Consider the following 24956-nt stretch of genomic DNA (forward strand, 5'->3'; position numbering starts at 1 on the left):
AGTACGAGTATCAGCTGTATTTTTTTGCTATCAAGTCGATACAAAAATTCTTGGTATAATAATAAACGAAACATTACAGTTCTTTTGGTTTTTGAAAGAATGCATTTTATTGCGTTTTTGAAGGGCTGTGAAATGTTTTCCTACGTTTCAGTCAATACTAACAACATCGATGAGATCCATGAGTCAGCACCAAGAACACGGACGATATCAAGGCCAGTTGCAGCACTTGCAGGAGTCGTAGTAGATGAGGCCCGGCTGACAGCGGTGCAGGTACGTATTGCCCTGGAAGCACTGGAAGTAGGTGCCTTTGTCGGCCGCGTTCTCGTACAGGCCATCAGGACGGCCATGGCAGAAGGCGGCCACGGGGTCCCGAGTGGTGGTGGGAGCCGGCGTGGTGGTCGGTTTAGGGGGGAAACCTGCACACGTAGAAGATATTTAGAATTACCTAAAAAAACCTCTCTAGTTTTTACCAATTGGTTATTTTTGATAATAATGATGATATTCTCAGTGATGCTAAACTGTGATTTCATTGTCTTTAAGAAAGCAATGAACTTTATTCATTCATTAATTTACTTTACTCTCTTACTATTTACTATCTTACGTTTCAAATGATACATTTAAAAAAAAAATATTTAGTTCCATTTGACATGTAATATTTTACATTTGTCGATATTGACCATGTCATTTATATCCGTCGGAACATGAACATAGACAATAATAACTAAAAAAAAGACGTTTTGGTAGAAATTGCGTGTGAATGCTGGAAAGCGGAACTGAAATGCTAAAAGTTACATAGCGTGAACAAAATATACAACTCTTCTTAATTGTATACCTAAAACAAAGACATGCTAACAGTTAGCATTGATAAAATAACAAAACATTTCACCCTTATAGTGTATTCCTGCAAAATTAGCTAAAAAAAAAAAGTAAAATAAAGTATTTGACTCTTCGGTGTATGCCTGTAAAATTTGCGAAAAATCAATTAGCATGTACAATATAAAGTATTTGACTGAAATTAGCTAAAGAAAATCTAGCATGCTGCTATTAACATGCTAACAGTAAGCATGTCTGAAATAACAAAATTAGGTCAAATGTATACTTTAAAAATTGGATACAACACCAGCATGGTAGCAGTTAGCATGTATGAAATAAAAAATACTTAACTTGGGTCTATTTCTGCAAAATTTGCTAAAAAGTAGTTAGCATGCTAACAGTTTGCATGTATGAAATATAATTGACCCTTGGCTGTATTCCTGCAAACTTAGCTAAAAAAAAGTAGTTAGCATGCTAACAGTTAGCATGTGTGAAATAACAAAAATATTTAACTCTTAGGTGTACACTGTACCTGCAGAATTAGCCATAGCTTTTAAATGAGCTGCAAAATTGTATTTTATTTTTTTAAATGAGCTTGAAATATCCGGGTTGGCGATTGTGTTTCAATTAATTCATGTTGGCCCTGCGATGAGGTAGCGACTTGTCCAGGGTGTAAATCGCCTTCTGCCCGACTGTAGCTGAGATAGGCACCAGCGCTCCCGCCACCCCAAAGGGAATAAGCGGTAGTACATGGATGGAATTAACTAATTTTGAATGGGAAAAATGTCCCGCGAAATGTGAATTTATGGAAATGTGGGAATTTTTGGAAAATTTAAAAATGTTTGTCTTGAACATTGGCTTGTCAGCATACACACAATAATGATGTAATTAATCAGCACAATAATGATATAATCAATCAGCACAATAATAATACAATAATAGAATCAATCAGCACAATAATAATACAATAATAGAATCAATCAGCACAATAATAATACAATAATAGAATCAGTCAGCACAATAATAATACAATAATATAATCAATCAGCAAAATAATAATAAAATAACAATCAATTAGCACAATAATAATACAATAATAGAATCAGTCAGCACAATAATAATACAATAATATAATCAATCAGCAAAATAATAATAAAATAACAATCAATCAGCAAAATAATAATAAAATAACAATCAATCAGCACAATAATAATATAATTATATAACCAATCAGCACAACAATAATATAATAATATAATCAATCAGCACAATAATAATATAATCAATCAGCACAATAATAATACAATAATAGAATCAATCAGCACAATAATAATACAATAATATAATCAATCAGCACAATAATAATAAAATAACATAATCAATCAGCACAATAATAATATAATTATATAATCAATCAGCACAATAATAATATAATAACATAATCAATCAGCACAATGATAATACAATAATAGAATTATCAGCACAATAACAATACAATAATATAATCAATCAGCACAATAATAATAAAATAACATAATCAATCAGCACAATAATAATACAATAATATAATCAATCAGCAAAATAATAATACAATAACAATCAATCAGCACAATAATAATATAATTATATAATCAATCAGCACAATAATATAATAATATAATCAATCAGCACAATAATAATATAATCAATCAGCACAATAATAATACAATAATAGAATCAATCAGCACAATAATAATACAATAATATAATCAATCAGCAAAATAATAATAAAATAACAACCAATCAGCACAATAATAATATAATTATATAATCAATCAGCACAACAATAATATAATAATATAATCAATCAGCACAATAATAATATAATCAATCAGCACAATAATAATATAATTATATAATCAATCAGCACAACAATAATATAATAATATAATCAATCAGCACAATAATAATATAATCAATCAGCACAATAATAATACGATAATAGAATCAATCAGCACAATAATAATACAATAATATAATCATGGTTCTCGCCCGGAAAAGGGTGGAGTGCCATCTCCGGGTTGGGGAGGAGACCCTGCCCCAAGTGGAGGAGTTCAAGTACCTAGGAGTCTTGTTCACGAGTGAGGGAAGAGTGGATCGTGAGATCGACAGGCGGATCGGTGCGGCGTCTTCAGTAATGCGGACGTTGTACCGATCCGTTGTGGTGAAGAAGGAGCTGAGCCGGAAGGCAAAGCTCTCAATTTACCGGTCGATCTACGTTCCCATCCTCACCTATGGTCATGAGCTTTGGGTCATGACCGAAAGGATAAGATCACGGGTACAAGCGGCCGAAATAAGTTTCCTCCGCCGTGTGGCGGGGCTCTCCCTTAGAGATAGGGTGAGAAGCTCTGCCATCCGGGAGGAACTCAAAGTAAAGCCGCTGCTCCTTCACATCGAGAGGAGCCAGATGAGGTGGTTCGGGCATCTGGTCAGGATGCCACCCGAACGCCTCCCTAGGGAGGTGTTTAGGGCACGTCCAACCGGTAGGAGGCCACGGGGAAGACCCAGGACACGTTGGGAAGACTATGTCTCCCGGCTGGCCTGGGAACGCCTCGGGATCCCCCGGGAAGAGCTAGACGAAGTGGCTGGGGAGAGGGAAGTCTGGGTTTCCCTGCTTAGGCTGTTGCCCCCGCGACCCGACCTCGGATAAGCGGAAGATGATGGATGGATAATATAATCAATCAGCACAATAATAATAAAATAACATAATCAATCAGCACAATAATAATATAATTATATAATAAATCAGCACAATAATAATATAATAACATAATCAGTCAGCACAAAAATAATATAATAATATAATCAATGGCAGTAATCACCCATGGAGGTCCTGAGGTGGGAGATGAGAGGGTAGGCTCCAGACGAACAGAAGGAGCCACTGAAGTCGTCCATGTCCAGAGTCCACACATGAGCACCTCCCATGTTGGCGCCTGTCATAAACTGCACCTAAAGTGCAGAAAATAAGACAAATGTCATACATATAACACATAAAGCAACACTTCATTTTACCATGTAAAGCGCTGTAGAAATATAATTCACTTCAATTCACAATTTCAGGCCCAAAATATGCAGAGTATGCTTACAGTTATTTTTATTTTTTTTAGTACACGTTTGATTAAAAAGGTATAAAAAACGTTTCACATAAATAAAAAGTGTAAACATTTGTGTGTGTAAAAACAAAAAAGGGTGGACGTGTTTAAAATAAAATTCCCCTTAGGACACTAGTTTATTTATATTTAAGCTGGGGTAGGCTCCAGCCTCCCTGCAGATGATTGCTGCTGTCGTTACCTTGGAAGAGAAGCTGCGCTGGTCATCATAGCCCAGCCAAGCGCTGCCAAAAGTGGCGAAAGGAACGCTCTGCTGCTCGATCCATCCCACAGTAGCGCTGCTGAGGAAGCCACACGCCTGGAACGTAACAATCATCAACATCACTATCTTGTCTGACACTCTTTTTGGACCACTGCATGTTCATGTGCTGATAGTTACCTTCCTTTTTTAATACGTTACCTATGTTACGTCACGTTATTTTATGTTACAACACGTTACATTACCTTACGTTTTGCTATGAATTGTTACGCTACCCCTAATCAGTAACTTTAATTAGCATGTTTCCACGCCTTATCATGTGACCTTACGTTATGTTACAATATGGTACACAATGTAATGTTGCAACATTGTGTTATGCAACATTACGTTATGCAACATTATATTATGTTACCGTTTGACCTTGCATTATGTTGTCGCACCTTATGTTTACGTTATGTTACGTTACATTATGTTACGTTAAGGTATCTTACCGTTTACCCTTGCATGACGTTGTTGCAGCTTGTTTACTTAATGTTATATTATAATACGTTACATTATGTTACATTACATTACATTACATTGTCATGTTGCGTTATGTTACCGTTTAACCTTGTATTACGTTGTCGCAGCTTATGTTCACGTTACATTACATTACATGAAGTTACATTATGTTACGCTATGCTACATCATGTTACGTTATATCATGTTACGTTACGTTGTTACCATTTAACCTTGCATTACGTTGTTGCAACATTGTGTTATGCAACATTGTGTTATGCAACATTACGTTATGCAACATTACATTATGTTACCGTTTGACCTTGCATTATGTTGTCGCACCTTATGTTTATGTTATGTTACGTTAAATTATGTTACGTTACGTTATCTTATTGTTTACCCTCGCATTACGTTGTTGCAGCATGTTTACTTAATGTTATATTCTAATACGTTACATTATGTTAAATTACATTATTTTAGGTTACATTATGTAATGTTGCGTTATGTTTCCGTTTAACCATGCATTACGTTGTTGCAGCTTATGCTTATGGTATGTTACATTACGTTACATTATGTTACGTGACATTATGTGACGGTACATTGTGTTATGTTACATCATGTTATATTATGTTGTTACCATTTAACCTTGCTTTAAGTTGTTGCAGCTTATGTTTACGTAATGTTATATTACAATACGTTACATTATGTTATGTTGCCTTATGTTACGTTTAACCTTGCATTACGGTGTTGCAGCCTATATTTACGTTATGTTACATTACATGAAGTTACAGCATTTTACGTTGTGTTACATCATGTTACGTTATTATCATGTTGCGTTACGTTGTTACCATTAAAACTTGCATTACGTCGCTGCAGCCCGTGTTTATTGTATGTTACATTACACTACATTACGGTACATTATGTTACCTTACATCATGTCACGTTACATTATGTTACGTTGCGTTATTTTACGTTTAACCTTGCATTACGTTGTTGCAGCTCATGTTTATGTTATGTTACATTAAATGACGTTACATCATGTTACGCTACATCATGTTACGTTACATCACGTTATGTTACATCACGTTATGTTACATCACGTTATGTTACATCATGTTACGTTATATCATGTTGTTACCATTTAACCTTGCATTATTTTGTTGCAGCTTATGTTTATGGTATGTTACATTACATTACATTATGTTACGTTACATCATGTTACGTTATATCATGTTACGTTATATCATGTTACGTTATATCATGTTATGTTATATCATGTTACGTTACGTTATGTTACCGTTTAACCTTACATTACGTTGTTGCAGCTTACACCGTTACCATTTAACCTTGCATTACATTGTCGCACCTTATGTTTACGTTTATGTTACGTTGCATTTTGTTACATTACGTTATGTTACCGTTTAACCTTGCATTACGTTGTCGCAGCTTATGTTTACGTTATACATGATTTTACGTTACATAATGTCACATTATGTTATGAATTGTTACCTTTCCTTACCTCAGGTTTATGTTACATGCTTCAACTGCTATGTGTGTTTACGCTAGTGGCCCCGCCTCCAGCCACAGCTTCACACTCCATTACTTTTATTACGATAATGTATACAGCTAAGTTATTAGTAAATTTTAATGAAACTTTCAGGAAATGTCAGAAATTGGAGCGGCTGATTCAGGATCCCCGAATTTGGATCTGACTTATTTTTCTGCAACAACAACCGCTAATCAAAGGTAAACGGTACAATATCTAGGTGCAATAGGAGTGATGTGCACTAAATAATACATGATATACATTTTGTCAGTGGAAGTCCACAACCTTTGAGCCCAAACTGACCTCATAGTAGGACCAGAAACCGGCAGTGCGAGTGTACGGCCCCGCGTCGGCCGGTCCGTTGCTGGGTGCTCCCAGGCCGGTGGCAGCAGTGCTCAGGCGGTAAGTTCTGCCGTACGTCGGCAAACCCAGCAGCAGCTTCTCGGCCGGAGCTCCACGGTCCAACCAGTGAGACACAGAGGAGTTCTAGCATTTTGGAAAAGGACATACGTTGTTCACAGTATGTTTCATGCTCTTCAAATCAAAGATAGAACATGTCCAAAATGAATACGATTCTTAACATAAACATGTTAACTGAACAGGACCTAACTTCAAACAGGAACCTAACCATGAACATATAAACGTAACGTTAACATTTAATTCTCAAAGTACAGTAAATCCTCATTCGTCGCTGTTAATTGCTTCTGGACTTGATTGTGGAAAATGACATTTCGCAAAGTACAAATTAATAATTAGGAATCGAATATTTTCATAGCAAGAGGATAATAAAAACCTGTTTATGACATTCTACTGTAAATACGGTTTGTTTTTAACATTATGAGAATCTTCCACTTAATTTAGGCCAAAGAGACCATTAACATACATCTAACTCATTAACATATATTTAACTATTAACATCATTGTAACCTATGAACACATACCTAACTATGAACATTCATGTAACCATCAACAGAGACTCTATCCATGACCACAAATGTGTTCAGATGAGAACTATGGAATGACTCACTTATGTATTTATTCATTTATCATTCATTCATTCAAGCATTCAATCATTCATTCATCATTCATTTAATCATTCATTTGTTCAAACAGTCAATTCATTCCTTCATTCAAACATTCAATTATTTATCATTCATTAAATCGTTCAAACAATTATCATTCATTGATTCATTCATTCATTCAATTATTCATACATCATTCTTTAATTATTTCAATCATTCATTACTCATTAATTCATTCAAACATTCAATCAATCATTTAGTATACATTCATTTATTCATTCATTCAATAATTCATTAATTACTGATCATTCAATCAATCATTCATCATTCCTTCATTCATTATCAATCATTCCTTCATTCATTCAATCATTAATTCATTCAAACATTACCATTCATTCTATCACTCATTCATTTATTCATTTACCACTCACTCCTTAATTCATTCAATCATTCGTTAATCATTAATTCATTCAAGCAATCATTCAGTATATATTCATATATTCATTCATCATTACTTGATTAATTATTCATCTATTCATCATTCAATCAATCATTCATCATTCCTTCAATCATTAATTAATTAAAACATTCAATTATTCATTCCATCATTCATTCATTTAGTCAAACACTTGTCATTCATTCAACACTCATTCATTGATCAATCACTGATTCATGCATTCATTTTTTCATTCATCATTCCTTCATTCATTCGTTAATTCATTCAAACATTCAATCCTTTGCTCATTCAAACAATTGTTATTCATTCAATCACTCATTCATTCAATCATTTGTTAATCATTAATTCATTCAAACATTCGATCAATCATTAAGTATAATGTACATTCGATTATTCATTCATTCTTTCAATACTTGATTGATTATTCACCTATTCATCATTCAAGCAATCATTTATAATTCCTTCATTATTTCAATCATTAATTCATTAAAATATTCAATATTTATTCAATCATTGATTCAGTCAAAAAATTGTTACTCATTCATTTATCATTCACTGATTCATACATTTAAATACTCACTCAACATTCCTTCATTCAATCCTTCGATAGTTCATTCAAACATTAAATTAATAATTCAATTATTAATTCACTCAAACAATTGTAATTCATTCAATCACTTATTAATTTATCATTAATTAAGAAAAGTATTCATTCATCATTCCTTAATCCATTCAATCATTCATTAATCATTAATTGATTCAAACATTCAATCAATCATTCCGTATACATTCATTCAATAAGCCGATAAAGGGTAGAGTGCCATCTCCGAGTTGGGGAGCAGACCCTGCCCCAAGTGGAGGAGTTCAAGTACCTCGGAATCTTGTTCACGAGTGAGGGAAGAGTGGATCGTGAGGTCGACAGGCGGATCGGGGCATCGATCCGTTGTGGTGAAGAAGGAGCTGAGCCGGAAGGCAAAGCTCTCAATTTACCGGTCAATCTACGTTCCCATTCTCACCTATGGTCATGAGCTTTGGGTTATGACGGAAAGGACAAGAACACGGGTACAAGCGGCCGAAATGAGTTTCCTCCGCCCTTAGAGATAGGGTGAGAAGCTCTGTCATCCGGGAGGAGCTCAAAGTAAAGCCGCTGCTCCTCCACATCGAGAGGAACCAGATGAAGAGGTCCAGGCATCTGGTCAGAATGCCACCCGAACGCCTCCCTAGGGAGGTGTTTAGGGCATGTCCGACCGGTAGGAGGCCACGGGGAAGACCCAGGACACGTTAAGTAGACTATGTCTCCCGGCCAGCCTGGGAACGCCTCGGGATCCCCCGGGAAGAGCTAGACGAAGTGGCTGGGGAAAGGGAAGTCTGGGTTTCCCTGCTTAGGCTGCTACCCCCGCGACCCGACCTCGGATAAGCGGAAGAAGATGGATGGATTATTCATCCTTAAATCAATCCTTTTTCATTCATCATGCATTCATCATTCATTCTCGTGGATTTTTTGTCCTGTAAAAACAATATCTGGGTAGTACAATTTCACATATTTGCAGTATCAAGTCAAACGGAAGGGAATATCCCAGAAAAAACATGTTGTATTACAATATTCTCATCTAATCTTAACAAAATCAATCCCAGTTTAACAAAGAAAAAATCCCTATGTGACTTCTCTCGGTTATTGAAATAATGAGAAATGCAGTAAGTCCTTACGATATTGTGATAGATGTGCGATCCAGAGTCCATGGAGCTCTCATACAAAGGACTGTTGTGTCCGGTAGAGTCCTCCCAGTGTCCGTGGAAGTCGTACGTCATCAGGTTGAGGAAGTCCAAATATCTGCGGTGGAAACATTTTCTTTCTTTTAGTCCATTTCGCGGAAATGTTCAGTTGTATTCTACTCGTTTGCGAAGGAAGGTTATCAGCTGCCCGCAGTCAAGAAGTCCTGGTTCCCAACTTACCTCGCAATCTGGTCCACCTCATAGGCTTTGTCAATGTTGGTTCTGACGGACGCCACGTTGGCTGACAGCAGGAGCTGAGTCTTCCTGGAATCTACGGCATTCTTCTCAAAAGCTGCGGACAACTCCTGCACAAAAATGACACGACGTATGCTTAAGGGCGTATTTCTTCAACAACAGGTTATATCCAGAACACGGACTATTTTAGAATAACTTTCAATGCATGAGATGCGTGATTTAAAACCTTTTACTAACTCAAAAGGTACAAACCCCGTTTCCATATGAGTTGGGAATTTGTGTTAGATGTAAATATAAACGGAATACAATGATTTGCAAATCCTTTTCAACTCATATTCAGTTGAATGCACTACAAAGACAAGATATTTGATTATCAAACTCATAAACTTTATTTTTTTTGCAAATAATATAACTTAGAATTTCATGGCTGCAACACGTACCAAAGTAGTTGGGAAAGGGCATGTTCACCGCTGTGTTACATCGCCATCAATAAACGTTTGGGAACTGAGGAAACTAATTGTTGAAGCTTTGAAAGTGGAATTCTTTCCCATTCTTTTTTTTTTTGTAGAGCTTCAGTCGTTCAACAGTCCGGGGTCTCCGCTGTCATATTTTACGCTTCATAATGCGCTACACATTTTTGATGCAGGGAGACAGGTCTGGACTGCAAGCGGGCCAGGAAAGTACCCGCACTCTTTTTTTTTTTACAAAGCCACACTGTTGTAACACGTGTTGAATGTGGCTTGGCATTGTCTTGCTGAAATAAGCAGGGGCGTCCATGAAAAAGACGGCGCTTGGATGGCAGCATATGTTGTTCCAGCATTAATGGTGCCTTCACAGATGTGTAAGTTACCCATGACTTGGGCACTAATGCACCCCCATACCATCACAGATGCTGGCTTTTCAACTTTTGAGTCGATAACAGTCTGGATGGTTCACTTCCCCTTTGGCCTGGATGACACAAATGTCTGAGGGATCGAAGGTCACGGTCATTCAATGTTTGTTTCCAGCCATGCCGCTTACGTGGAGTGATTTCTCCAGATTCTCTAAACCTTTTGATGCTATTATGGACCGTAGATGTTGAAATCCCTAAATTTCCTGCAGTTGCAAGAAATTGTTTGACTATTTGCTCACGCAATTGTGGACAAAGTGGTGACCCTCACCCTTTCCTTGTTTGTGAATTACTCAGCATTTCATGGAAGCTGCTTTTATACCCAATCAACGCACCCACCTGTTCCCAATTAGCCTGCAAACCTGTGGGATGTTCTGAATAAGTGTTTGATGAGCATTCCTCAACTTTATCAGTATTTATTGCTACCTTTCCCAACTTCTTTGGCACGTGTTGCTGGCATCAAATTCTAAAGTTAATGATTATATGCAAAAAAAAAATGTTTATCAGTTTGAACATCAAATATGTTGTCTTTGTAGCATATTCGACTGAATATGGGTTGAAAATGATTTGCAAATCTTTGTATTCCGTTTATATTTACATCTAACACAATTTCCCAACTCATATGGAAACAGGGTTTGTAATACAATAGCAGCAAAAGCAAATCTAACTAGTAGCTAGCTACTCGCTTGGGGTCAGAGGAGCAGTGTAAACAAGACGGTGTGTCACTACGCCCGAAAAGTAGTCCCTCTGTGTTAGCTCTTACAATAACAATGTTGTTATAGTTTGGTTAATATGTAGACCTAAATGGCGGAGCAGGCGGAAGACGCTAGATTTTAAGAACTACCACAACCGCTGCAATGGCGGAAGTAGGCTGCAGCAGAAAAGGGTCCCTGGTCGTCTTGGACTCCATGCCACTGGATCCTGACCCGATTTCTGCCAAGAATCGTGTGGTGATTGTCTGTGCACCAGTCTCCCCACGTTAAACGAAGTCACGCACAGGCATCCTCCATAAAGGGGTACACCCCTACCAAGAGGATCGTCATACTCGTTGGAGTGACCGCCGATGATGATGATGATGGTTAATATCTAGGTTACTGCATGTAAATGGAGCTTTGTTGGCAGTTTTTGGATGTTTTTTAGAGCGCTTTATAGGCAGAATGGATTAATCGCATTACCTCCATGGTTAACCGCCTCGTACTATCAGTTTTTCACTATTTAAATTAAAGGTTAAGACCTGTGTTCTTGTCTCATATTGGGACTGTGGAAGTAAGTTGAGGTATCACTGTATGTGACCCTTGCACATGAAGTTAAAGTACCAATGATTGTCACACACACACACGAGGTGTGGTGAAATTTGTCCTCTGCCTTTGACCCATCACCCTTGTCCACCCCCTGGGAGGTGAGGGGAGCAGTGGGCAGCAGCGGTGCCACGCCCGGGAGTCATTTTTGGTGATTTAACCCCCAATTCCAACCCTTGATGCAGAGAGCCAAGCAAGGAGGTAATAGGTCCCATTTTTGTAGTCTTTGGTATGAGTCGGCCGGGGTTTGAACTCACAAGGTGGACTCTCTAACCACTGGGCCACTAAGTAGGACGTGCTAAGCTAATGCATCTGCGATGAGGTGGCGACTTGTCCAGGGTGTATCCCGCCTTCCGCCAGATTGTAGCTGAGATGGGCTCCAGCGCCTCCCGCGACCCCAAAAGAAATAAGCGGTAGAAAATGGATGGATGGAAGCTAATGCATGAAAAAACATGCTAACCTACACAATGAATTGATTAACGTGGACCCCGACTTAAAGGCCTACTGAAATGAGGCCGCAGGCCATGACCTCACAAGTGTGAGGGCTCCTCACATCCTCACATTGTTTTTAATGGGAGCCTCCTGCAGCAAGAGCTATTCGGAGCGATAAAACGACAATTTCCCCATTAATTTGAGCGAGAATGAAAGATTTGTGGATGATGATATTGATAGTGAAGGACTGGAAAAATAAATAAATAAAGTAAAAAAAATAAATTAAAAAAAGGCGATTGCATTGGGACGGATTCAGATGTTTTTAGACACATTTACTAGGATAATTCTGGGAAATCCCTTATCTTTCTATTGTGTTGCTAGTGTTTTAGTGAGATTAAATAGTACCTGATTGTCACACCTGTAAAGCTGGTTTTATGTTTGATCATGTTTTGTTTTGTTTTCTGGACTCCTGTTCCATTTTGCACTTCCTGGTTTGCTTTTGTTAGTATGTCAACGCATTAGTTCCCACCTTGTCACGTCCCTGCCCTCAGTCCCGCACCTGTTCCTGATTATCACAGCCAGTATTTAAGTCATTTTCTTTCTGTTCATCATGCCATGCTTTTCGATTGATTCACGCCAAGTAAGTTTTTGCTTGTATTTATGCCTTTGATAGTATCTTTTGTTTGTTTGTAGATAGTATTGCCATTGTGCTCTTTTTGTTCTAAGTTTTAGTATAGATTATTACCCGCCATCGAGCCCGCTTTTTGTTTTGCCTTTCTTTTTGTATTTTGAGTCTAAATAAAAACAAACATGTACCTGAATTCACGCCTGGCTTGTCCTGTAATCCCTCTGCGTCGAAGGAGCACAAACAATTCATGTCCAGGTCTGACACTGATAGTCGGAGGGGTGTGTCCACGGGTGTCTTGACGCCAGTCTCCGAGGGAAGTCGACGGCAGCTTTATGGACGGCGCAAGCTCAGCTGATCTCCGGTAAAAGCTGACTTTTTAACACAATTTTCTCACCGAAATCTGCCGGTTGACAAGTGGTCGGGATCCATGTTCGCTTGACCGCTGTGATCCATAGTAAAGCTTCACCGCCGGGAATTTTAAACAAGGAATCACCGTGTGTTTGTGTGGCTAAACGCTAAAGCTTCCCAACTCCATCTTTCTACTTTGACTTCTCCATTATCAATTGTACAGATTGCAAAAGATTCAGCAACACAGAAGTCCAGAATACTGTTTGATTGCGCGATGAAAAGAGACGACTCTTAGCCGCAAATGGTGCTGCTCTACAGTCCGTGACGTCACGCGCATGCGTCATCATTCCGCGACGTTTTCAACAAGAAATTCTCGGGAAATTTAAAATTGCAATTTAGTAAACTAAAAAGGCCGTATTGGCATGTGTTGCAATGTTAACGTTTCATCATTGATATATAAACTATCAGACTGCGTGGTGGGTAGTAGTGGGTTTCAGTAGGCCTTTAAACAAGTTGAAAAACTTATTCAGGTGTTACCATTTAGCGGTCAATTGTACGGAATATGTACTGAACTGTGCAATCTACGAATAACAGTTTCAATCAATCAATCAATCAATCAATTAACCAATCAATTAATCAATCAAACCTTGACAAGCAGCGTGAATCGTTCTCTGTCCTCCTGCGGGCTGCCGTTGTGCGCAGGGTATTCCCAAGCCAGGTTCAGGCCGTCAAAGTTATGAGTGCGCAAGAAGTTAATGGCGGACTTGATGAAAACATCCCGGGTCTCGGGCCTGCCGACCATGGCGATGAATCTGTGGGAGGGAGACACAAAAGTACAGCGTGTGTCCGAACAGGATCAGAAGAATGTTGGACTGTTCGAACCAGACTTACGGACTCATTCCATTGACTGTTCCTCCAACGGACAACAGAGTCTTCAGCGCAGGGTTTCTAACCACATCCAAGACGGAGACAAACGTCAAAATCATCCTTGATATGTTTAAGTACGTCCTCGTCGACAATAACTTACACATTTTTCAGGTTGTTGAGTCTGTTGAACTGCTGCACGTCGTTCCACTCGATGGTGTTGATCTGGTTAAAGCTGTTGATGGTGGCCAGAGCGTAGATGACGTGCGTGCACAGGAAGGGGTCGATGTTGTCCGGGGTGAACTTTCCATTGCCGGGCCTATACTGGGCCCAGTTGGTCATGTGGCACACCAACTTGCTGGAAGTGGCTGACGAGAGACCAGACATGTTGTCTTTTATGTCTTATGTTCCAAGGCTAAGAAGTGCTAAATGCGGCATGTGCATTTAGCACATTTTTGCAGGTGATCTATTAAGACTGCATGCGCATATGGCATACTTGCCAACCTTGAGACCTCTGATTTCGGGAGGTGGGGGGCGTGGCTGGGGGTGGGGCAGAGGCGTGGTTGGGGCAGGGGGCGTGGTTAAGAGGGGCGGAGTATAATTCACCAACTCGAGTATTTCATATATATATATCCAATCCAATCCAATCCACTTTATTTATATAGCACATTTAAACAACAATAACGTTTCCAAAGTGCTGCACAGCCATGTTAAAAAACAATTGTAAAAAAAAAAATAAAAAAAAATAAAATAAAATTTTAAAAAAAGTATATATATATATATTATGCTCCACCAATGACTGAATAAAAACAAAAAAATAAATGAATATAAAACCAATAAAAACAATATAAAAACAAATATGATTAAAAACTATTCTAAAGGGTAAAATTAATTAAAACAGTAAAATAGAAATCAAAGTGTATAAAAAACACAAAAGGACAACAGAGGACAGAGGACCACACAACCCACGTAGTGTTAAAAGCCAAAGAATAAAAGTGGGTCTTAAGACGAGACTTAAAACACTCCACTGTGGAAGCAGTTTGAATATGGAGCGGCAGAGTGATCCAGAGCTTAGGGCCGACCACAGAGAAGGCCCTGTCTCCCCTGGTCTTAAGTCTGGTCTTGGGCACCACGAGCTGGAGCTGGCTTTCGGACCTCAGAGTGCGCGCAGGAATGTAAATTTGGATGAGGTCCGAGATATATTGAGGTGCCAGTCCATGTAAAGATTTAAAAACAAACAGCAATGTTTTAAAATCAATTCTAAAATGAACAGGGAGCCAGTGCAAACTCTGAAGAATTGGGGTTATATGCTCGCATTTCGTGGCCACCGTTAAAAGTCGTGCTGCCGCATTCTGGACTAACTGCAACCGGGAGGGAGCTTTTTGGCTAATGCCAGCATAAAGTGCATTGCAGTAGTCCAGGCCACTTGAAATAAAAGCATGCACGACTTGTTCAAAAAGGTTAAAAGATAAAAACGGTTTAACCTTTACTAAAAGACGAAGGTGATAAAAACACGATTTTAAAACGCCATTGACTTGTTTGTCTAGTTTAAAATCGCTGTCTATAGTGACACCAAGGCTGGTGACTTTGGGACGCACATAATTTTGCAATGGTCCCAAGTCAGTGAGGGCCGGACCAAAAACTAAAATTTCCGTTTTTCCCTCATTCATTATTAAAAAATTTTGGGCTAACCAAGCCTTGACGTCACATAGACAGTTAAGAAGGGGTGTGAGGGGGCCGTGGCTTTTTGAAATCGGCATATAAATTTGGCAGTCATCTGCATAAAAGTGATAAAACACTCCATGTTTCTTAAAAATATCTCCAAGAGGGAGGAGATAAAGAGCGAACAGGATGGGGCCTAAAATAGATCCCTGTGGGACACCACAGTAAAGCGGGGCAGAAGAGGAGGTGGCGTCCCCCAGCCTGACAGAGAAGGATCTCTCAGACAGGTAAGATCTGAACCACTCTAACACAGTCCCCCTGACACCCACACAGTCTCTCAGGCGGTCTAAAAGAATTGTGTGGTCGACTGTGTCAAAGGCAGCTGTAAGATCTAAAAGCACTAAAATGGCAGAGCTGCCAGAATCAGACATATATGAGATATATATATATATATATATATATATATATATATATATGTATATATATGTATGAAATACTTGATGTTTCCACCCCCATGCTTCACAGTAGGTATGGTGTTCTTGGGATGCAACTCAGTATTCTTCTTCCTCCAAACACGACGAGTTGAGTTTATACCAAAATGGATACATGGATGATACAGGAGAGAATTGGGAGAATGGCATGTGGTCAGATGAAACCAAAATAGAACTTTTTGGTATAAACTTAATTTGTCGTGTTTGGAGGAAGAAGAATACTGAGTTACATCCCAAGAACACCATACCTACTGTGAAGCATGGGGGTGGAAACATCATGCTTTGGGGCTTTTTTTCTGCTAAGGGGACAGGACGATTGATCCGTGTTAAGGAAAGAATGAATGGGGCCATGTATCGTGAGATTTTGAGCCAAAACCTCCTTCCATCAGTGAGAGCTTTGAATGGTTGACCAAATACTTATTCTCCACCATAATTTAAAAATCAATTCTTTAAAATTCTTCCAATGTGAATTCCTGGATTTTTTTTTTCTCTTCACATTCTGTCTCTCACAGTTGAAGTGTACCTATGATGAAAATGACAGACCTCTGTCATCATTTTAAGTGGGAGAACTTGCACAATCGGTGGCTGACTAAATACTTTTTTGCCCCACTGTACATATATATATATACACACGTATATATACATATATATATAGCCCTGCGATGAGGCGGCGACTTGTCCAGAGTGTACCCTGGACAAGTCGGCGTGGCACAGTGGGAGAGTGGCCGTGCGCAACCCGAGGGTCCTTGGTTCACTCCCCACCTAGTATCAACCTAGTCCCTTCCGTTGTGTCCTTGAGCAAGACACTTCACCCTTGCTCCTGACGGGGGCTGGTTAGCGCCTTGCATGGCAGCTCCCTCCATCAGTGTGTGAATGTGTGTGTGAATGGGTGAATCTGGAAGTAGTGTCAAAGCGCTTTAGGTACCTTGAAAGTAGAAAAGCGCTATACAAGTACAACCCATTTACCATTTTACCATTACCCTGCCTTCCGCTTGATTGTAGCTGAGATAGGCACCAGCGACCCCCGTGACCCCAAAGGGGAATAAGCGGTAGAAGATGGATGGATATATATATATATATATATATATATATATATATATATATATATATATATATATATACACACATTGATGATAAATATAGAATAATGTATATCTCCTATCGTATATCCCTATGAAAAAACTTTATCGCGCAGATTATCACATTATTCTCGGGAGAACACACACAGTTATAAAATTTGTCCACAACCAGGTTATCTGTATAATCTTTAAATATCAGTTGAATCTTTTTGATACTTAACAGGACTTACCGATGTGCAGCATCAGAAGAAGACCAAGACCTGTAGGAACACAAGGTAGAGCTCGGTATTTTTCGTGTACACATTCTATACGCATTGATATTGATAACTACTCTTGTTGTGTTGACTTTATTACTATTAGAAGTAAGTGACATCGTGTACAGTAGAATCATACCTGTTAGCAGTTTGGCCATGGTTGCTGTTTGACAGAAACCTGCTGGGGCGATGAAGCTTTACCTTTCCGGGAGAGGAGCGCAGGCACCAGTGCAAAATTTCACCACTTGGGAGCAAATTTATATATTTCTCTTCAATGGCTTCTAGACAGTGACAAAGTGCAACTGATAAAGAAGGAGTGCTTATTGAGCTAATATCAGCGCATGAGAGAATGTCAACAAAGGCAGCAACAATGGCACATTGATAAAGGAGGTGTTGTAAAAGCATTATTATTAATCAATGAACACTTGTTCCTGTCATTGCAATGCACTTTGGTACACGACCTGTGTACTTCTTCATCTTCACCTGAACTGTTTCATAACATCCATGTGCTTTTTTTTTTACCTTCAATAATCATTTTCATACATTGCACACTTAAAGCAATGGCATCAAATTAAAAAATAATACAGTATATACCAGGGGTCACCAGATGAGTCGCCCGTTGGCCTGTTCTAAAAATAGCTCAAATAGCAGCACTTACCAGTGAGCTGCCTCTATTTTTAATTTTTTTTTATTTACGAGCAAACTGGTCTCGCTTTGATCAACATTTTTAATTCTAAGAGAGACAAAACTCAAATAGAATTTAAAAATCCAAGAAAATATTTTAAAGACTTGGTCTTCACTTGTTTAAATAAATTCATTAATTTTTTTACTTTGCTTCTTATAACTTTCAGAAAGACAATTTTAGACAAAAAATACAACCTTAAAAATGATTTTAGGATTTTTAAACACATTTAAATTCCTTCGTCTTCTTTCCTGACAATTTAAATCAATGTTCAAGTATTTATAAAAAATTTTTATTGTAAAGAATAATAAATACATTTTAATTTAATTCTTCATTTTAGCTTCTGTTTTTTCGACGAAGAATATTTGTCAAATATTTCTTTAAACTTTTTATGATTAAAATTCAAAAAAATTATGCTGGCAAATCTAGAACATCTGTAGAATCAAATTTGAATCTCATTTCAAAGTCTTTTGAATTTCTTTTAAAATTTTTGTTCTGGAAAATCTAGAAGAAATAATGATTTGTCTTTGTTAGAAATATAGCTTAGTCCAATTTGTTATGTATTGTACAGATTGGATTTTAACCTATTTAACATGTCATCAAAATTCTAAAATGAATCTTAATCAGGAAAAATTACTGATGATGTTCCATAAATTTCTTTTTTAAATTTTCTCTTCATTTTTTTCGGTTGAATTTTGAATTTTAAAGAGTCGAAATTGAAGATGAACTATATTTCAAAATTATTTCAAAAATTTTCATTTTTTTCGTGTTTTTTTCCTCTTTTAAACCGTTCAATTAAGTGTGTTTTTCATCATTTATTCTCTACAAAAAATCCTTCTGTAAAAGAAAAAAAAGTGTACGACGGAATGACAGACAGAAATACCCATTTTTTAAAAATATATATAGATTTATTTATTAAAGGTAAATTGAGCAAATTGGCTATTTCTGGCAATTTATTTAAGTGTGTATCAAACTGGTAGCCCTTCTCATTAATCAGTACCCAAGAAGTAGCTCTTGGTTTCAAAAAGGTTGGTGACCCCTGGTATATACACTATATTGCCAAAAGTATTTGGCCACCCATCCAAATGATGAGAATCAGGTGTCCTAATCACTTGGCCCGGTGTATCAAATCAAGCACTTAGGCATGGAGACTGTTTTTACAAACATTTGTGAAAGAATGGGCCGCTCTAAGTGATCGGATGCCACCTGTGCAACAAATCCAGTCCTGAAATTTCCTTCAACGGTCGGCTTTATTATAAGAAAAGTGTAGAGTTTGGGAACAACAGCAACTCAGCAACCAAGTGGTAGGCCACGTAAACTGACTGAGAGGTGTCAGCGGATGCTGAAGCGCATAGTGCAAAGACTTTCTGCACAGTCAGTTACTACAGAGCTCCAAACTTCATGTGACCTTCCGATTAGCCCACGTACAGTACGCAGAGAGCTTCAAAGAATGGGTTTCCATGGCCGAGCAGCTGCATCTAAGCCATACATCACCAAGTCCAATGCAAAGCGTTGAATGCAGTGGTGTAAAGCATGTCGCCACTGGACTCTAGAGCAGTGGAGATGTGTTTTCTGGAGTGATGAATCACGCTTGTCCGTCCGGCAATCTGATAGACCAGTCTGGGTTTGGAGGTTGCCAGGAGAACGCTAAATTTCGGACTGCATTGTGCCGAGTATGAAAATTGGTGGAGGAGGAATTATGGTGTGGGGTTGTTTTTCAGGAGTTAGGCTTGGCCCCTTAGTTACAGTGAAATGAACTTTGAATGCTCCGGGATACCAAAACAGTTTGGACAATTCCATGCTCCCAACCTTGTGGGAACAGTTTGGAGCGGGCTCATTCCTCTTCCAACATGCCTGTGCACCAGTGCACAAAGCAAGGTCCATGCAGACATGGATGACAGAGTCTGGTGTGGATGAACTTGACTGGCCTGCACAGAGTCCTGACCTGAGCCCGATAGAACACCTTTGAGATGAATTAGAACGGTGACTGAGAGTCAGGCCTTCTCCACCAACATCGGTGTGTGACCTCACCAATGCACTTTTGAAAGAATGGTGGAAAATTCCTATAAACACATTCTGCAACCTTGTGGACAGCCTTCCCAGAAGACCTGAAGCTATAACAGCTGCAAAAGGTGGACCGACATCTTAATGAATCCTATGGGTTAGGAATTGGATTGCACTTTCAGTTCATATGTGAGTCAAGGCATGTGGCCAAATACTTTTGGCAATGCAGTGTAAAACCTGCAGCAAAATACTACACAAATATTCACTTTCATTTCTTTCCTCAACATTACAAAGTGGAAGCAAAAAAAGTTACATTACTTCAACTTGACTGAATACAAAAGAAGTATCATTTAATATGTGATTCATGATATGACAGCATTATTTTATTCATGGTGTCATCTATTGACCGTGTTCCACAATGTACAGTACACAGAATAGCTGTATACTACTTGTACGGTATGTTCAGCATACTGTACAAGACACAGTATTTCTCCGATAAATTGCACACATACGTGATTATTACTCAGTCATATTTACAAAGTTCACACTGTATATGCAAAACCCAAAACCAGTGAAGTTGGCACGTTGTGTAAATGGTAAATAAAAACCGAATACAATGATTTGCAAATCATTTTTCAACTTATATTCATTTGAATAGACTGCAAAGACAAGATATTTACCATTGAAATTGGAAAACTTTGTTATTTTTTGGAATTTGATGCCTGCAACATGTTTCAAAGACGGCACAAGTGGCAAAAAAGACTGAGAAAGCTGAGGAATGCTCATCAAACACTTATTTGGAACATCCCACGGGTGAACAGGCTAATTGGGAACAGGTGGGTGCCATGATTGGGTATAAAATCAGCTTCCATGAAATACTCAGTCATTCACAAACAAGGATGGGGCGAGGTTCACCACTTTGTGAACAAATGTGTGAGCAAATTGTTGAACAGTTTAAGAACAACATTTCTCAACCAGCTATTGCAAGGAATTTAGCGATTTCACCATCTACGTTCCGTAATATCATCAAAAGGTTCAGAGAATCTGGGGAAATCACTTCACGTAAGCAGCAAACCCCAAAACCAACATTGAATGCCCGTGACCTTCGAGCACTCATCCATCAAAAACCTGACATCCGTGTGTAAAGGATATCACCACATGGGCTCAGGAACACTTCTAAAAAGCTCTGTCAGTAACTACAGTTTGTCGCTACATCTGTAAGTGCAAGTTAAAACTCTACTATGCAAAGCGAAAGCCATTTATCAACAACACCCAGAAATGCTGCCGGCTTCGCTGGTCCCGAGCTCATCTAAGATGGACTGATTAGTGTTCTGTGGTCTGACGAGTCCACATTTAGAATTGTTTTTGGAAACTGTGGACGTCGTGTCATCCGGAACAAAGAGGAAAATAACTATCCGGATTGTTATAGGTGCAAAGTTCAAAAGCCAGCATCTGTGATGGTATGGGGGTGTATTAGTGCCGAAGGCATGGGTAACTTACACATCTGTGAAGGCACCATTAAAGCTGAAAGGTACATACAGGTTTTGGAGCAACATATGTCCCAACTTCTAAGTTAATGATTAATTGCAAAAAAAAAAAAAAAAAAGTTTCTCAGTTCAAACATTAAATATCTTGTCTTTGCAGTCTATTCAATTGAATATAAATTGAAAAAGGATTTGCAAATCATTGTATTCTGTTTTTATTTACCATTTACACAACGTGCCAAATTTACTGGTTATTTAAAAAATAAAACATAAGTGATCTACTTGTCTTTAATTTCCTGTATATGAATAACAACGTTTGAATTGTTTTTTAAAACAGTGTCATAGATATATAAGCTAAATGTCTGAACGAACACACATAAAAACACTACAAGTTGAAGCAAATATTACTTAGTGGCTATCTGTTGGTGACCCCTGACTTCTTATGGTGAGTCGTTCAAAACTGTCGTATAGCAGACCCTCCTATTTTCATATACTACTGGATTATGTAAAAAAATACAGTACAAACTATGTAGCGGTGCTAAAATAGCAAAAATTGTACTCAAAAAAGCGTACTGTTACTTTAGAGTAAAAGTAAAAAGTTGTCTTCCAAAAAGTAAGTGTACATATTCAGTAAGAAATGATCAACCACAGCATGCAAGAACTAGAAAACAGTCACTAAGGATGTTAAAACAGGGCTAATGTTCGCATGTGTGCAGCTAAAATATCAAAATATATTTTCTCCAATTGGAAGTAGAATTTTTGTAGGCTGAAATTTCTACTGACACGGATGACAGCGCATGATATAAAAGTTATTTTCCACACTTTCTAAGTTATCACTGGAGAGTTATGACTTCATGTCAATGTTTACAGTGTATAGGATGAGTGCGGTCATGTGACTGCCTGGCTCTGTTTGATTGGTGAAATAGAATCAAAGGTGCTATTGTTGAATTGGTGAACAAAGTCATGTGACCGTGCCGGCTGGAAAAGGTTTCTCTGAAGAGCAAAAAGTACATACTTGCAAGAAGTAAATCAATACATTACTATAAATATCATGATAACATGAATAAATGTATAGATCAGAATGATACCAAAAGTAGTGTTTCTTCTTCACAAAAATACTTACCACCACAAACAAACAAAAGCTAGTAGGTGTCAAGGAGATGGCAGGCTTGATACAGGAAACATCTTACAACACCTCAGCACTGACTGGAGGGCAAGGCAGGTATAAATAGCAGCCGGCTGATTGACACCAGGTATGGCCAGGTGCTAATCAGCCGCAGCTGAGGGGAAACAGCACTCAGGGAGGCATGCAGGAAACTGAACAAAAATAAGGGTGCTGACAGGAAATAAAACACACAGAGGAAAAACCAAAACATAATTAGGCCGGGGTTTGAACTGTCATGTCTGGGATCATGTTTTGTTTAAGTTATGTCCTGTTTGGTTTTTGGACTCTTTTTAGTTCCTGATTTTTCACTCCTTTGTCTTGTTTCCATGGTTACCCATTAGTTTCACCTGTCATGTCACGCACCTGATTTGTTTTGACTCAGGCACCTGTTCAATCACCACAGTATTATTTAAGCCACAGTTGCCAGGTAGTCAGCCTGGCAACATCACCCTGTACCACCCTCTACCTACCCTTGCTCTATGCAGATGATCCAAGCCCATATCTTGTTCAAAGTAAGTTTTTGTTATTCATGCCATAGTGCTAGTTTTTTGTTTTCATAGTCAAGTTTTTATACCTCCTCTGTGAGCGCTTTTCATTTGTTCCTTTTTTTGAACAAAATTCAAATGTCATTACCTTCACGTCGTGTCCGTTCCAATCGCTTTGCACCACGGGAAAACAAACCGCACCCAAGTCCACGTCATGACATGAACCCTGGATCAACCGATCTCAGGGCGGACAATCTAACCACTAGGCCACTGAGTATGTTGCATCGGGAATCAATTCTGAATCAAGAATCAGTTCTGAATTGGGAATCATTTCTTAATCGAGAATTGTGTTTAATCGAGAATCGGTTCTGAGTAATCTCTAAACCCCAAGAATCGGATTGAATCATAAGTTAATGCAAGATTCACAGACCGATTAGTTAAGATGGTTCAATGTTTATATGCAGGATATAAGTGTGTTATGGTACTATTACCACTGTACTCCCTTTGAAAAGTCGAATAAATTAGTAAATACCTGTGACTCCAGACCATAGTCTCGTTCACAGCAATTACAGACAAATGATATTATGCTGTGTCGGAAGTTTGAGCTTGGTTATTCAATTTTCATTTATTTGTTATTATTTCCACCTAACGGTCCTGTGGGGACGACGGCTTAGTTCACAAACTGACTTAACATATCTTGTCAGATTTGCAGTCTGGGTTTTAGGTCTCGTTTACCATGAATTAATTAACGTGGACCCCGACTTAAACAAGTTGAAAAACCTATTTGGGTGTTACCATTTAGTGGTCAATTGTACGGAATATGTACTGAACTGTGCAGTCTACTCAAAAAAGTCTCAATCAATCAATCAATCAATCAAAAAATAGCCATCACCGCTACTCTCAATGTCCTTGATGACATCATCACTTCCATAGACAATGAGCAGGTCTGCATAGCTGCTATCCAAGAACTTTGATTCCGTAGACCACTTTATAAATATGGTATGGTATGGTAGAACATCCTCTTAAGTAGACTCTTTAGTTTTGGTTTGTCCAAGACGCTGCAGCATCTCAAAAACCGCGTACAACGGGTGAAGTCTGAGATTATTGTGACAGATCCACTCAACGTTTCAAAAGGTGTTCCCACAGGTTCCATCTTGGGCCCAACGTTATTCTCACAACCTTTTTCCAAAACACAATATAGAATGTGAAATATAAGAGAATAATGCATACATTTATAATTGGTTTTCAAAACGCTTACAAATAAAGTGTGACCCCAAACATTTACTGAGGGACCCCATTTTTATGACTTGATGGGGTCCCCGGGACCCCGTTTTGAAAATTCCAACGCCAACACAGATGGGAGTATCGGTGTGTGCAAAACAGCAGCAGGCGACTGTGGCCTGCGGGCCGGTTCTAATACTAATCAAATATCATCCCGGGGGCCATAGATCATCCATTCATGGGGCCGGATCTGGCCCGTGGGCCTTGGTTTTGAAAACCCTGCTGGCCCCACCATGGACTGAACTCTCACTATTATGT

General features: G+C 38.5%; 1 protein-coding gene across 1 annotated transcript; it reads right to left on the bottom strand.

The window, feature by feature from the left end:
- Window positions 1-92: 92 nt before the first annotated feature.
- On the bottom strand, window positions 93-17937 carry chia.1 (chitinase, acidic.1). Its single transcript, XM_061874549.1, has 11 exons — window positions 17737-17937; window positions 17574-17603; window positions 14275-14479; window positions 14139-14195; window positions 13894-14059; window positions 9638-9762; window positions 9392-9515; window positions 6509-6691; window positions 4144-4260; window positions 3675-3801; window positions 93-416 (listed from the first exon to the last, which is right to left on the bottom strand). The coding sequence occupies exons 1-11, from the start codon at window positions 17753-17755 to the stop codon at window positions 208-210; spliced, it is 1362 nt and encodes a 453-aa protein (XP_061730533.1). The 5' UTR covers window positions 17756-17937; the 3' UTR covers window positions 93-207.
- Window positions 17938-24956: the final 7019 nt, after the last annotated feature.

The sequence above is a fragment of the Nerophis ophidion genome, linkage group LG02, assembly GCF_033978795.1.
Source record: "Nerophis ophidion isolate RoL-2023_Sa linkage group LG02, RoL_Noph_v1.0, whole genome shotgun sequence".
In the NCBI taxonomy this organism is placed as follows: Eukaryota; Metazoa; Chordata; class Actinopteri; order Syngnathiformes; family Syngnathidae; genus Nerophis; species Nerophis ophidion.